The following is a 16,736-nucleotide window of genomic DNA, read 5'->3' on the forward strand; positions in this document are numbered from 1 at the left end:
TTGTTATCCCAATTTGACTACAAAAGTGGCAATATACTTCAAGACATTAGTGTGTTATTAACAAAAGTCAGTTTTATTCTGTTCAGTTCTAATGAATAGTGTTTTTTCAGATTTAATTTGTTTTAATTAAATTAAGAATCTGCTAATTCTATTCAGACATTACAGCAATTGCCTTACATTAAAAACTGGAAAGCTTAAATTTCTATCACTGTGTCTGCTTGCAAAAAAGGCTTATATGCCTCACCCATTCTAGAGGCCGCTGTTCAGCAAAATCAATATTTGCAGGTGTCTAACAAACTGCAAAATAGTACTCTGCAAACAGCAGTGCAACCTTAGGATTATGTCACACATCAGCAGCAGAGTCATGTGGGAGAGCCTTCCACCTCTGTGAAATTGCTCCCTCGCCAGCCCTAAACACTACTGAATCTTGCTAGCAATAGGGCAGTGAAGGAGTGGCAACTTTTTGGCCCCACTAGCAAAGGAATTATTCTGCAGAGACATCAATCCTGATGCTGGCAACTAGTTATTTGATTGTTTGATGAGTGACACCAACCTTACTTCTACAAATATCCCGCAGAGAAAATTAGGGCAGAGGACAGATAGCAGCATCCAAGCCAGGCCACAGAATTAAAAAAAAAAATTAAAAAAAATCACAAGGACTCCATACAAACCTTTAGAGATGACACACAGCCTAGATGCATGTACCTTGACAATAAGATTTTGGTGTCTTTCTTTACAATATGAATTTTAAAGCATTGAGTATTTATGTGGAGTACTGAGATTTTGCTTCTCCCAAAGTCACAATACGAACATCTCAATAATTGTATTCCTCTCTTCTGGATCTTCTTATATGTCACTTATTGTTTACAGATTCAATTGATGGAAAGCATGCCAGAAGGACTCAGTCCAGCAGCCCATTGGGGGAGTTATTTGACCATGGGCTTGACAGCTGGACAGCATCTATCTTTCCGCTATCTTTGTTCTCAATATTTGGATGTCATTCAGGAGAAGCAGGATTAACACCTTTGAAGATGTATTTAGTCACCAGTGTTGTACTCTTCACCTTTATGCTATCGCACTGGGAAAAATACAACACAGGGATGCTCTTCCTTCCATGGACATATGATATCAGTCAGTTGGTGAGTTTTGTACCATAATATTAAACTTCAAAGAAAAATTCAAGCCTGAATTTTGATAACTGGAGTCTCAAAATCTGAAGACATGCTACAGTAAGCTAAAATGTTATAGCCATAATTTCTATTCAGATTCCAAATTGTGATAACCTCTATATATGCCTCTTTAGTAGCATTGTATATAAATGGCATCGCCATGTAAACATAACAATGATAATTGTTTATGCTTACTTTCTCTTGCTCTTGCAGTCAATGACAGGTGTTTATATTCTGACTGCTGTACTTGGAGTAGATGCATTCCATAAACCGGTGATCCCCCATTTATACATGACTGACCTCTTAATTACATTCCTTGTAGGTATGTATTCTGTTGACCTAAAGGTATCATTTATTTTCTAGTTATAAAATAATGTAGCTGACATACTTAACAAGGGATCATGTACTATTTAATCCTTTGTTAATAGGTAGCTTGTACATTCTCTAAACCAAGGAAAAGAGCAAGAATTTGTGGGATTTTAAAGTGGATTATCACTCAAAGAAACGGTCAATACACATAGAAAAGTTAAAGTCCAATGTTTTATTGAAATTTAACCACTAAACAAAAAGTGGCTGAAATTAAATAGGCATGAATATCCTCACCAGCCTTACACAGGGCTTTTTTGTAGCCACTTTTAGGGGTGTCAGGCTTTTTTTTATTACTGCTTTCAAACGGCCCTTCATGTTATCCTATGTGTCCATGCACACACACACTTTGAGAAGCTTTTAATGGCAGGGTCTTTTAGAGGAAGGAAAAAAAACAACCCACTGCCAGTGCATCCAGGAGCATTAGAGGTTGGGCAGAAAAAACGCTTGACGTTACTAAAAGCTGCTAAAAACGCCTAAATGCTAGGCACGTTTAGCGCTTGAGCATTAATTCATTTGAGTGGCCAGAATGAACTATTTATTCTGGCCAATGAAATGAATTCACGCCTAAAAGCTTGACACCTGTAAAAAGCTCCAAAAAGCTTGTAAAAGCTTTAGACACTTTTACATGCATCAGGCATTTTTTCTGCAAAAATGCTGCTGGCTTCTATGAGAGTTAAATAAATTACCTGTGTGCATGAGGCCTTAAAAGCAACATACAAAACATGTAACCCATGTGTTATTTTTTTTTAGTAAAGGTGAGGCTATTGTTGCCTTTTTAAACATCAGTCTTTTAATGTTTAGTGTTTAAGGATTTTTGCAGGTGCATACTTGGCTGATTAGGCCTGTTGCACAGTTTTTTACTGATCTGAAATGAGATGCATTGTTGTGTATGGGACAGGGCACTCAGCCGAGTAAAGATCAGTGATACAGCATTATGTACAAACCAGTAAAATAAAAATAGAATATTTTTCATTTGAGTGCAGTAAATTACTCGTATGTTTATTCCTTTAGACCCCTTGCATATGAGTGTCATAATTTATGGATGTAAATTATACCACAATACTGGCAACGAAGAAGAATTTTACATCTATACTCATCTATATGCTTACACACCTTTAAGAGCCTGTACTCGCCTATTACTCAGGTTTTTACATACAGTTTTTGGCCCCATGCACACTGGCACCACAAGTTCCTGAGTAACCATCAGTAAATTATTAACCCCCCCCCCCCCCCCCCGTGTGCAAGGGGCCTTAAAGTCAGCTCAACTTCACTTTATTTAATGGTGTAGATACAATGGGGTTGATTTATGAATAGCAAATTTCTGTTAACTTTGAAGGGAAATTTTCACTGCACAAGGGAATTTTCCCGTAGCTTAGTAAATAAGGTAAAACATTGCTGACTTTCATTGTTCAATCATGTGCAAGCAGAATCCTCTTTTCTAAATGCCCTAGCACATGATCTTTGCAAAGTGAATTTTCACTTTGTATACCTCATTCACTAAGTTAAGTGAACGTTGACAATGCAATTGAACGTGCTCTTCTCCTTTAGTAAATAAAACCCATGATGTGAACTATTTTACCTGCCAAATATAGGTAAGGTTTTGGACCTCTTTTGCAGGTTACATTGCAGATAAGCAATAAAACCTGGTCAAGGAAGCACCTGTAAATGGACAATAAAAGATCAAAATCATACAATCACCTTATTTGGGACCCTCAGCCAGTTTAATACATTTTAACGGATAAGCCCCAAGACTGTTGTTTAGTTTATAAATGTTTTCTGGCACCTTTATTTTAGATTCAATATTTTAAAGGCTAAGTTCACCTTTAAGACCATGTTACACCCATATTTAAGGTGTAACATGGTGCCAAGCAGCTCCCCATCCACAAAAAGGATCCCTCTTTGATAGCATTCTGGGGTTCTGCTTCTCTATAGCAGCTGTCAGCTTTGAAATTGACGTGGCTGTGTAAAGCCCCACTTCCACACCTGCATCGTTCATTCACAGAGATCTGTGAATGAATTAAATATAAGCCCCGTCTACTACAATGGCAGATGGACGTGTAGTTCTCAATGGAGTGCAAGTGCAGTGTTCAATGTACTCATTGTCCATTGACACTTCCTCAATCTCTCTAACTGAAAGAGGTCCCTTGGTACAGACAGGGAGCTGAAGGTATAGTCTGCAGGAGCCTAACATTGCATCAGCGATTCACTGATCAAGGTTGCAGTGCTTTGTAGGCTCATTTGCAAAAATAATAAACATAATTTTTTTTAATGAAAATACTGTAAATGTGCATTTTTATCTTTTGCAAAAGGCGGGCTTATTAAAGAAAAATCAATCAACAATGTGCTTTAGCACAGTTTGGAATTTGGTAGGTGCAACCCTTAGTAAACCTAATATGGCTCTACCGACATCTGCAATGTATTTTGCATAGCCTGTACCTCTGTTTTATATCATTATTTTGTTTATTTATTTTAGTAAGTCTGGTTAGCTCTAAATACTGACCCTCCCTCTTCTTGCTGAAGGGATTTAAAGCATTTGTAAAGGTTCAATTTTTTTAAATAATAATAAACATGTTATACTTTCCTGCTCTGTCCAATGGGATTGCACAGAGTGGGCCTAAACCTACTCCTCTGGGGTCTCCAGACTTCTCTTCTCAGTGCGCTACCATAGGTAGCCACTTTCTATGGGAGTGCACCTGTGGGCTCACTCGCGAGTCAGACTGTGTGTATCTATAGACACACAGTGAGACTAGGCACCACTCTCTACTCACAGGATTTGATTGAAAGCACCAGGAGTCAATGGCTCCCACTGCTGCCTTTCTATACTTTGAGAGAGGAGAGAGAGAGGCCAGCACCACTACAGAGAGGCAAACTGCTAGATCGAAATAGGACTCAAGTGTAGGGGGGGATAAGTGGGTGATACTTCCACTAGAGCATTTTTTACCTTAATGCAGGTAATGCATTAAGGTAAAAAAAATATTCTGCCTTTAAAACCACTTTGAAGAAGTTGATATCAAGACACATAGGTATGTGTTTTCTGTGATTAATATGTTCTAAGTCACTGACCTGGAACAAGAATACAGATAAGGAAGGGTCACAGTAATTCAGACTCCTAATCTACATGCTTGTTCCAGGACAGCACTGAAGCCAGAGACAGCCTAGCAACTATTATTTAAAAAGGAAAGTTTATCAATAGCATCCTTTGTATTTTTCTGGAGCTGAAAAAAATGGCAGAAAAATGCTGGATAAAAAAACGCTCATATGAGCATGTAAGCTAAATCCCATGCCAAAATCTGTTTTAAAAATTGCATGGCAGTCCCCCCAAACTCCATACCAAAGCGAGCATGCAGCCTGGCAGGCCAGGAAAGAGGAGGGGGGCAAACATTTCAAGGACAAGGGCTTCTTCCCGACAACCCTGGGGGTCTGCGGGGGGGGGGGGGACTTCTTGGATTCTGGACACCAGCCTTCTTGATATTAATGCTAGTCTAAAATACCTTAGGTCTTCATGTTGGGTGGAATTTTTAGGTTCAGGTCTTGTAGTAGTTATCCTTTTTTTCACTCTGGCCTCAATTCGCTCTTACTAAGCTCAGGCAAACACAATTTTTTTCCATTTTAGAATTTAAATTAAATACATACCGCTATATATAAAAATGATTACAATTTTAATTAATATGACTTGGTTCCTAACAAGGACCCAGTTTGCATAAAGTGTCTATGTTTTTTCCTTGTTTACATAAGTTTCCTCTGAGTTCTTGAGTTTTAAAAATTGCATGGCAGTCCCCCCAAACTCCATACCAAAGCGAGCATGCAGCCTGGCAGGCCAGGAAAGAGGGGGGGGGGGCAAACATTTCAAGGACAAGGGCCCAGTGAAGAGCCCAGTGTAAAACCTTGATCAGCAGCAATCCTGTGAATTTATACAATTCAAAATATACTAATACAATAACTGCCTTCTGGACAAATTGACCCTGCTGTATGCATGTGTGTATTACTTTAAGGTCATCAATTATAGAGCCTGAGACTAACACATATAGAGCCATAACAGTGGTAATGGAAAAAAATACCAAGCTCCGTAAATCTGACATTTTCTGATAATTGATTTCAAATTGTATGGATAAGTTTATAGTTGCTCATTGATGCCACGTGTGTCTCTTTATAATTCTATTTATTTTTTTGCAGGATGCAGTTTATTTATCAGCTTTCCTCAGACTCTATACAATATAGTTAAGTAAGTTATAAGTTTAGCATTTATAATTCAAAATACAATATGATTATTCCGTATTGAAATATGTTGTTACATAGCTAATCAGGGTGAGAATGACAGATGCTTACCGTAATTTTCCTTTCCTGACAGACTCCATGTCAGCACAGCTGGGTAAGGGCCCCGCCCCCCATGCTTCCAGGACCTAACTCATAAATTTGAGCCCACCTGCAGCCTCAGTGTTCTGGAACTAGTCCTACCAAACTGGGTGGGAATTGTGCTGACATGGAGCCCGTCAGGAAAGGAAAATAACAGTAAGTATCTGTCATTCAATTTTCTGTTTTCCTGACAGCTCCATGTCAGCACAGCTGGGAACTAACTAGCCACACAGGGGAGGGATAATGCTACACACTCCTCAATTTTGGCTAAAAAGCAGAAACCAGGAAGCCTCTGCCAAACTCAACTGTCATTAAGACTGCTTCAGTACAGTAATGAGCCATGAATGTATATATTGACCCCCACATAGCTGCCTTGCAGATAGTGTCTGGGCACACTCCGCCTGCTGCCACTCAAAGTCGAAACCCTTTGGGTGTACAGTGAAGTGATGCCCCCTGGCACAGCCAACCTTTTCAACTTGTAGGCCAAGGAGATTAGCTTCACCAACCAGGAGGCAATAAGCTTGTTGGAAGCCATAAACTAATTACATGTGTCACCTGGAATGACAAACAAGTGCCCCGCCTTCCCGATGCCAGATGTCGACCTGATGTTAAATTTTAACCCACGTCTGATGGGCTAACTTCTTGGGTACTCCCCAAGAGGGACGTAGGAAGGACAACTTTCTGTGTGATATGGACTATGAAGGTCACTTTGGCATGATCTTGAGCATCAGCATGAGTACCCCCCTATCTGGGATGAACACAAAAGGGTTCTTTAAACCCCAGGGCCGCTAATACGGACACTCTACTGGCTGATGTAATTGCCACCAAGAAAGCAATTTTCAGCAAGAGGTACCACATTTTGATTGAACGCACCTGATACAATCAAGTCCAACACCAATGGGAGATCCCACTTCACGAACAATCCCTTAGGTAGGTTTCAACCAAGTTGCAGCTTGAAGGACAGTATAACTGAGAGTTGGATGTGTACTATATGCTGGTGAAGGTAGAGATAGCTGAAATGTGGTCCCATACCGCACTTACGCATAAAGCAAAATCAAGCCCCGCTTACAGAAACTTCAGAATGTTATAGACTTGTGAAGAGCCCAGTGTAAAACCTTGATCAGCAGCAATCCTGTGAATTTATGTCATATTCCACTATAGGTACTGTTAGTGCTGTTCTTCTTTGCTTTCATAAGAGTATTCACAACCTTTACAGAGCCCCCGAGATCTATTAGCCTGTGCCTCAAAGTCCCAAGCCATGAGCTAGAGCCTGTCAGGTGTTGGATGAATGTGACTTTGGAGAAACTGATCTTACCAGCAGAGGGAATGGATCCTTGGCACTCATTAGGAGGGGGCAGAGGGTACCAAGGCCCCTTCAACCAATCTGGGATCACCACCAGAACTAACACCTTCTCCTGCCTCAGCAGGAAGCGGAGAATCAGAAGGAGAGGCAGAAAGACACAAGCTGTCCTGGAAATCCATTCTGCGATCAGCACCTCCACCCCAATTGCTTGTGGATGCTGGACCCTGGAATAGAAAGCAACATGGTGCTGACTGAGGATGTGAACAGGTCTGCCTCTGGAAGCCCATTAGTTCTCGAAAGACTTGCGGCAGTCTGGGCCATTCATTGCCATCCAGGATTGTCCTGGACAAATTGTTTGCCTAAAGATTCTTCCGACCAAGCACATAGGCAACAGGTAACTGCAGGGTATTGACTTGGGCCAACCCTAGAATCAAAGAAACATCTTTCAGGAGGGAGACACTATGTGCCCCCTTGTTTTGCTGTCTAACGTCACCAGGACAAGTCAACCCTGGATGAGGTCAATGAAGGCTAGGAGAGCCTGAAATTCAGTTCTTATTTTTTACTTGCTGGTGTCTTACTGCACTACCAGCCACTAGGTCGTCAGATGGAAATGACATTGCAGAACATTCTGCTTCTCCAGCTACAAGTTTTGGCTCGCTTCCATACAGAGCTTAATCCATATCTTCTGACATAGGCCCTCTGACTGCTACCAGTCCAGAAATCCAACTTGATAGGGGGTGAGAGTTCAACGGAGTCTACCTGACCTGCTAGATCTGTGATGTGAAGGATGAAAGATCTCCCAAATATGTCCTGAAATGCTTGCCTTGAGTGACTATGTGTCCGTCACCAAAACTCTACCTATGTCCAAAGGGGAACCAAGTGAGCATAAGACTTGTATGGATGTCACATCTCCCAAAATACCAGAAATCATCCTGACATGAAGCTCTTCGCTGACTTCTTGGATAATGTGCTGGCTTTTTCTTTGACTCCCAGCCAGAAATGCAGAAGCTACCCTCTCTGGAGTGAGCATGGAAACGGACTCTTGAACTTCAGTCTCTAACTCAATAGATGTTCATCTTGCAGCAGGAACCCAAAGTGACCACTATTAATTCAGATTTCACCTTCCAAGATCAAGAACAATGCAGTTATTGAGTACATAGTTACATAGTTAGTCTGGCTGAAAAAAGACATAGTGGGGTTTATTTACTAAAGCTGGAGAGTCCAAAATCAGACTCCCTTCTGCATAGAAACCAATCAGCTTCCAGGTTTCATTGCCAAAGCTTCATTGAACAAGCTGAGGTTAGAAGCTGATTGGTTTCTATGCAGAAGGGAGTCTAATTTTGGACTCTCCAGCTTTAGTAAATAAACCCCAGTGTGTCCCTTATGCGATTGGCCAGATACATGACTTTACATACATCCAGTTCAACCATTAAAAAAAAAAAAAAAAAAAAAGTTTTAATCCTATACCCACAGTTGATCCAGAGGAAGGCAAAAAAGCCAAGCAAAGCATGATCTAATTTGCTTCTGCAGGGGAAAAATTCCTTCCCGATCCCCCGAGAGGCAATCAGATATTCCCTGGATCAACTTTATCTAGAAATGTTAGTATCCAGTTATATTCTGTGTATCTAAGAAAAAATCCAGGCCTTTTTTTAAAGCAATCCACTGAGCTGGCCAGAACCAACTCTTGAGGGAGTCTATTCCACATTTTCATAGCTCTCACTGTGAATCTTTCCATGTTTGGAGATTAAATTTCTTTTCCTCCAGACGTAAAGAGTGCCCCCTTGTCCTCTGCACTCCTGTGATCCAAAAGCGAAGTACAGCCCAAAGAGCTTTGGTTGTACTTTTCCTTTAAATATGCCTAGAGTTCAAATTTAAGGTAAAACTAAAGAAAACATTAGAGTTCCAATTGTCATTATAAATTGTCAGTCAAACAGCATCCTGATTTTTTAAGGAAATCATTGAATGTATAATGTTTTAGGATACAAGTAATGCATATAATGCAGAGGTAGTTGTGTTCATTATAAACATGCAATTAAGAACATTATTTTCAATATGCCAATTTTGTGTTGAGTAGTAGTCATGATGGTGGATAGTTGGACAGGGTGGCCTGGACTCCCCTTTCACAGGCTACACGTTCTATATCAGTGGTTTTGTTGTGTGATAGAAATATTGAATGATCTGTGAGTTGAGTGCAATACTGGCAGGTTAGTATGATTTAAAGCAGGGGTCCTCAAACTACGGCCTGCGGGCCACATGCGGCCCGCCGAGGACATTTATCCGGCCCGCCGGCAGGGGCGTATTTGCCATGAGGAAGGGGCACTAAGTACAGGGGCGGGCAGGGGGCTGCTGTATCTTACCTGGCTCCGTGTCTTAGTCCCACGACGATCCAGTCCAGGAAGCGCTGCTCCTTCATTCACTCCGGCAGCTCCCTCACTCCTCACCGGTGATTGGGCGCCAGAACTGTAGCTCAGGAAAGGCACACAGGCGGCCAATCACCTGCGAGGAGGCAGAGCCGAGTGGCCCCGCGAACATCGAGTGAGGGAGAGGCTGGAGAGAATGAAAGAGGACAGCTGACCACCTGGTAAGTGTGCCGTGCAGATGGTGCTGCTGCAACCAGGTATGCTGGCTGCAGCAGCACCATGCTGGAACAGCGGTCAGCAAGTTAAGTGTCATTGGTGTCAGTGGGAGGAATAGTGCCCCATCATTGGTGTCACTGATATTAATGATGGGGCACCAACGATGGGGAACTATTCCCCCCCCCACTGACACCAATGATGGGGCACTATTCCACCCCCACTGACAGCAACGATGGGACACTATGCCTTCCCCCACTGACACCAATGATGGGGTACTATTCCACCCACTAACACCAATGTTGGGACACTATCCCCCCCCCACCGACACCAATGATGGGGCACTATTCTCCCCCACTGACACCAATGACGTACTATTCCTCCCACTGACACTAAAGATGGGGCACTATTCCTCCCACTGACACCAATGATGGGGCACTATTCCTCCCACTGACACCAATGATGGGACACTATTCCTCCCACTGACACCAATGTTGGGACACTATCCCCTTCCCCCACTGACACCAATGACGGGGCACTATTCCCCCCCACTGACACCAATGACTTACTATTCCTCCCACTGACACCAATGATGGGGCACTATTCCTCCCACTGACACCAATGATGGGACACTATTCCTCCCACTGACACCAATGTTGGAGCATGATTCTTCCCACTGACACCAATGTTGGGGCACTATTCCTCCCACTCACCCTAATGATGGGGCATGATTCTTCCCACTGACACCACTGATGGGGCACGATTCTTCCCACTGACACCACTGATGGGGCACTATTCCTCCCACTGACACTAACACCAACGATGGGGCACTATTCCTCCCCCCACTGACACTAATGATGGGGCACTATTCCTCCCACTGACACCAATGATGGAGCACGATTCTTCCCACTGACAGCAATGATGAGGCATTATTCTTCCCACTGACACTAATGATGGGGCACGTTTCTTCCCACTGACACCAATGTTGGGGCACTATTCCTCCCACTCACCCTAATGATGGGGCATGATTCTTCCCACTGACACCACTGATGGGGCACGATTCTTCCCACTGACACCACTGATGGGGCACTATTCCTCCCACTGACACCAATGATGGGGCACTATTCCTCCCACTGACACCAATGATGGGGCACTATTCCTTCCACTGACACCAATGATGGGGCACGATTCTTCCCACTGACACCAATGATGGGGCACTATTTCGCTCCATAAGACACACTTGGGGGGAAATGTCTGTGCGTCTTATGGAGCGGCCGGCCCAGTATTCCCGCCGCTGTTGTATGTCCGCAGTCTCTGGTCATTTCATGTACTATGTCCGCAGTCTCTGGTCATCTCCTGCACTGTGTCCGCAGTCTCTGGTCATCTCCTGTAGTATGTCCGCAGTCTCTGGTCATCTCTTGTACTATGTCCGCAGTCTCTGGTCATCTCCTGTACTGTGTCCGCAGTCTCTGGTCATCTCCTGTACTGTGTCCGCAGTCTCTGGTCATCTCCTGTACTGTGTCCGCAGTCTCTGGTCATCTCCTGTACTGTGTCCGCAGTGTCTGGTCATCTCCTGTACTATGTCTGCAGTCTCTGGTCATCTCCTGTACTATGTCCGCAGTCTCTGGTCATCTCCTGTACTGTCCGCACTTGTTCATAGTTTTTTTTTTTTTTTTAAAGTCCGGCCCTCCAACGGTCTGTGGGACAGTGAACTGGCCCCCTGTTTAAAAAGTTTGAGGACCCCTGATTTAAAGTATAGCTGAATTTTTACAAAAGAACACATTTACTTATAGCTGTCCTAGCAACCTCTGAAAAATACCATTGTACTGGAAATAGGATTTATCACATCATATTGGCATTTTTTCAAAGACAATAGGAACTAATAAAAATGTGTTATGCCTGATGTATTTTAAGCTATAAATTGATTTGCAGGAAAGGAATGGGAGCTCCTAGGAAATTAGATGGCTTGAAATAACATTTGTATTAAGAAAGAATGATATTGGTGAATTTGATTATAGTGGTCAACTTCAATTCTTTTCTTCTTTTACACCCAGGGGTTATCGACAGAAAACTCTACTAAAGAACTCAGCATATGAAGGGCTATTACCATTGTTCTCCCCTTCTATTTTATTTCTTTTGCTCACAGTCTGGGCTGTATTTTCTCCTTGTAACATTCTGGAAAGACAACCAAGGCTGTTTTTATGGATGGTCGGTGTGCTTTTCTCCAATGTAACGGTATGTATTCAGAAGAAACTTCTGTCTAATAGAAAGACAGAATAAAGTTTCAACCGTTTTTCTTCCACGCTATTTTTTTACATTTTTCACAGACATGCAAAAATGTACATTAAAAATATAATCAAAGTGGAGGGGGCACTCGTGAGCAGCAAACTAAGATGGCCACATGTTAATCTTGCTCCTCGCCGCCTGGACACATCAGCCACCTACTTACCTATCTGGAGGACGTTATCCACTTCTCTCTACCCAGGCATAGCCTGGTAAACCCCCTAGAGCAGCGTTTTTCAACCACTGTGCCGCGGCACACTAGTGTGCCGTGAGATATTGTCTGGTGTGCCGTGGGAAAAATTGCAATTTCATCCGTAACATAGACCTTTTAATCCGGCCCGCGGAGCGTGATACTGTCAGGATGATCTGGCCCCCTCGACGTATCTGCGCATGTGCCGGAGATCGCCGATCGGCTGCTAATGCCTGAAACTGGCACATGCGCAGATACGTCGAGGGGGACAGATCCTCATAGGAGACAGATTTTCATGCTACACCGGAACGGCGCGGGAAGACGGCGAGAGGAACGCGCGGAGCAAAGGTAAGTGAATTGACACAGGGGGGGCTTGGGGACTTAATATGGGGGATGAATTAATATGGGGGATGAATTACTATGGGGGATGAATTTCTATGGGGGATGAATTACTATATGGGGGATGAATTACTATATGGGGGATGAATTACTGTGGGGGATGAATTACTGTGGGGGATGAATTACTATGGGGGATGAATTACTATATGGGGGATGAATTACTATAGGGGGGATGAATTACTATAGGGGGGATGAATTACTATAGGGGGGATGAATTACTATAGGGGGGATGAATTACTATATGGGGGGTGAATAACTATGGGGGATGAATTACTATGGGGGATGAATTACTATATGGGGGATGAATTACTATGGGGGATTAATTACTATATGGGGGATGAATTACTATGGGGGATGAATTACTATGGGGGATGAATTACTATATGGGGGATGAATTACTATGGGGATGAATTACTATATGGGGGATTAATTACTATGGGGGATGAATTACTATATGGGGGATGAATTACTATATGGGGGATGAATTACTATGGGGGGATGAATTACTATATGGGGGATTAATTACTATGGGGGATGAATTACTATATGGGGGATGAATTACTATGGGGGATGAATTACTATATGGGGGAATAATTACTATGGGGGATGAATTACTATGGGGGATGAATTACTATATGGGGGATGAATTACTATGGGGGATGAATTACTATATGGGGGATGAATTACTATGGGGGATGAATTACTATATGGGGGATTAATTACTATGCTTACTATGGGGGAATATTACTATACTTACTATGGATGACACATACACATCATTCATCTACTCTTGGTCCGGCCCCCGGGTCCAATTATAAAATACTTTATTATTTCATAATAAAGTAATTATAAAATAATTTCTTTGTGTTTGATTCCTATTCAAGAGAATTACTTTATATATAGTCAATATAGGCACAGAGGTAAATTTTTTTAACATTTTCTAATGGTGGTGTGCCTCGTGATTTTTTTCATGAAAAAAGTGTGCCTTTGCACAAAAAAGGTTGAAAAACACTGCCCTAGAGCACCTGTTGAGGGAAAAAGACAGTTACAATTCGGGCTTCCTGTGCCCAGAAAGCAGACCGGTATGCACACGAGGTCCCCCTCCACTCTCACCTCCCCCCTCCTTCCCCACCTTCTTCCTCTAGCCTCTCCCCACCCCTTCCCTCCCTTCCTTATCCCCTCCCTATCAATATCTCACTTCCCCTCCCCTACTTCCCCCCCCCTCTCTCTTTCCCATCTCATAACCCTTCCTCTCCCCATTTCTCCAGTCTTTTCCATTTGTTGTTTTTCTAAATTCTTGTCCCTACATTTGTTCTGATTGATATGGCCATACATATGGGCCTCTTGTGAAGCATTAGATAGCTACAGTATTTAATATTGTTTTCCTGGGCTCAGGCCTCTGTGAGTTTAGCTCGGGAGACACTGGCCTCTGAGGTCAGGCTCGGCTGGATACGCCTCAGGACCTTCGGTGGCCGGGGGTGTCCCCAGCTGGTCAAGTTTACTTAATTGCACAAGTTTTCACTTGGTTTATGTTATGTTAGTATCTGAACTGTTCCTCTTCATTATTCAACTCCCCATGCCATTTATCTGTTCCTACTGTATGTGAAGGCTGGGGCCTCCCCAGTCTCCTTTTTTTTTTCTTTTTCCTCACTTTTTTCATAACAAACCAGCATGATCCTACTGGATCTGGCAGAGGGGATTGAACTCCTCCCCCACCTCCAATGACATTTCCCCCTTTTCTCTAAGTATATTCAAGGTTTTTTGTTACTAAGCCATATGTCCAGCGGTGGAGTACCCCTGCATCAGACATCCTATATTTTGGGATGCGGTCCACTCTTGGAGTGGTAAATGATCCATACCTCTTTAAATGGTTTCATTCTTTTTTCTTTTTCTGTGTTTGTATTCCTAGTTCTTTTCTCCCCTCCCTCTCCCCACTCCCCCAGTACTACAGGTTTGGGATACCAATATTTGTACGGCACCCCCAAATTGTGTTGCTCTGATTCTGAGCCCTGGCCACCACAGCCCATCACCATGGCTAGCGGACCTCTGAAAATATATTCCCACAATATACAAGGTTTTAAGTAGCCATATTTGCACTACCCTACCTTTTACTTGGCTTCTGCTGCAGAAAAGTATCGGGGAGTGCTGATAGTGTTCCGCCATAACCTTCTAATTCAGTGTAATAAGGAAGTGGCAGACCACATTGGTTTCCTTTTATGCCACAAACAAGTTCCAAAACACATTTTTCTCTCACCTTCTGGAAGTGGTTGCACTTTTGGAGGGAACTCCATCCTAGGGGCCACGGATACACTTTTTATTCAAACCGGCACCATAGCTTCTGTAGGATCGATCATGTCTTTATGCATTTACATTTCCCTGGTTGATGCTATTTCCATACCTGCCTCCCCGTGATCAGATCATGTTGCCATCATTTTTTCTCTTACACTTTCTTTTTCAAAGGAGGTTCATGAATCCCTCCTCACCTCTAAGGATTCTTGTTCCAAGATTCAGTCTCGCATTCAAATCTTTTTCTCTAATAATGTCGGCTCTGTCTCCTCAGCAGTCACTCTGTGGGAGGCCCAAAAGGCTACTCTCTGGGGTCACTTGATTCAGCTAGCTTCTGAGAGGAAGCGAGCCAGAACACATCTGTCAGAACTATCCCAACAACTTGCCTCAGTGCATGAAGTATGGAAGTCCCACCCTACAACCTCCAATCAGGAAAAGCATGACATCTTAGTGGCGGAACTGGACCTTCTGGCCACTGAACAAGCTGAAGAGGCCCTCAGATGGGCCAAGCACAAATTCTAAACCTAGTGAAAATATATTTAATTAGTGTCGCGCTCCACTAAAATACTTGCTTAAGTGAGCTTTAATATATTTAAAGTGCAATATGTGCTCAAATAATAATATTATTATCCATGTATATATATGATCCAAAAAAGATACGGTAATAAAAAATAAAAATATATTAAAAATAAAAAATAAAAATGGGAATGAAAAAATTAATAAATAGATGGATATAATAATAAATATATATATATATATATATATATATATATATATATATAGTGTCCAAAAATATTGTCCAATTCAAAAATGTGTCTACTCCGTGATTATGATAAAAAAACTGGTCACACTTTTCTTATATATGCGCTCACCTTATTTTTACCCCAACCATATAGTAGGCTAAAACAGCTTTGTGTCCTTAAGTGGACAGGTAGGGTATTTTTCAAACAGTAACTTTATTCCAGAAATGATGCGTAGCAGGATGTAATATTTCACTTTTCCCACCGGGGATCTCTTAGGCTTGCTGATCCCTGCTCGTGATCTGGATGGATTTCTTCCCCTGATGAAGCCACATGACCCGGTGGCATAACCTGATTATTTGAAAACTAAAAAGCAATAATATGTAAACCATGTGAGTATTTGAGCACATATTGCACTTTAAATATATTAAAGCTCACTTAAGCAAGTATTTTAGTGGAGCACGACAATAAATATATTTTCACTAGCTTATTCACACATGTATATGAGTATGTGTAATAGTGTCAGCAAACCATAATATTTATAAACACTTTGTTTCACAATCTTAAAATTTAATTTTCTATTCAATGCACTGTATTTCCTTTTAATTCACCATAGTAGCTCGAAAGCACCATTCATTTTATTTTATACACAAATTCTAAACCTGTGCCAACAAACCAGGTAAAATGCTGGCCTGGAAACTAAATGCAATGAGACGCTCTCACACCTTTATTCGGTTGTGTACAGCTAAGGGAGATTTAACTTCGGACCCTATTAAGATTTCCTCCTCCTTTGCCAACTTTCTATCCTCGTTATATGAAAAACCAGCCTCCTTCTCAGTTGATCTTGCAGAGCAATTTTTCCAAGGACTTCGCCTTCCCTCTCTTACCAAAACCGCCCAGGAGACCTTAAATGCTGATATCTCTGATCTAGAGGTGGCCCAAGCTATTAAATTCATGTATGCCTCAAAGGCCCCTTGCCCAATGGCTTCTCAGGCCTTTAGTACCAAAAATTTTCATCTATTTTAACTCTACACCTGACCTCATATTTCAATGCCTTGAAGCATGGCTCCC

The 16,736-nt window shown here is 42.2% G+C and overlaps 1 protein-coding gene across 3 annotated transcripts in view; it reads left to right on the top strand.

The window, feature by feature from the left end:
• LOC149461400 (ethanolaminephosphotransferase 1-like) overlaps positions 1 to 16,736 on the top strand; it is a 97,762-nt gene that overhangs the window by 68,140 nt on the left and 12,886 nt on the right. For all 3 annotated transcript variants that reach the window (XM_089678310.1, XM_089678312.1, XM_089678313.1), the window contains exons 5-8: positions 871 to 1,139; positions 1,383 to 1,491; positions 5,712 to 5,760; positions 11,822 to 12,002. In XM_089678310.1, coding sequence (XP_089534436.1) covers positions 871 to 1,139; positions 1,383 to 1,491; positions 5,712 to 5,760; positions 11,822 to 12,002 — 608 coding nt within the window. The remainder of the gene's footprint in view (positions 1 to 870; positions 1,140 to 1,382; positions 1,492 to 5,711; positions 5,761 to 11,821; positions 12,003 to 16,736) is intronic.

The sequence above is a fragment of the Staurois parvus genome, unplaced genomic scaffold (assembly GCF_062004578.1).
Source record: "Staurois parvus isolate SC_StPar_1 unplaced genomic scaffold, SC_StPar_1.0 ptg000203l, whole genome shotgun sequence".
Classification (NCBI taxonomy): domain Eukaryota; kingdom Metazoa; phylum Chordata; class Amphibia; order Anura; family Ranidae; genus Staurois; species Staurois parvus.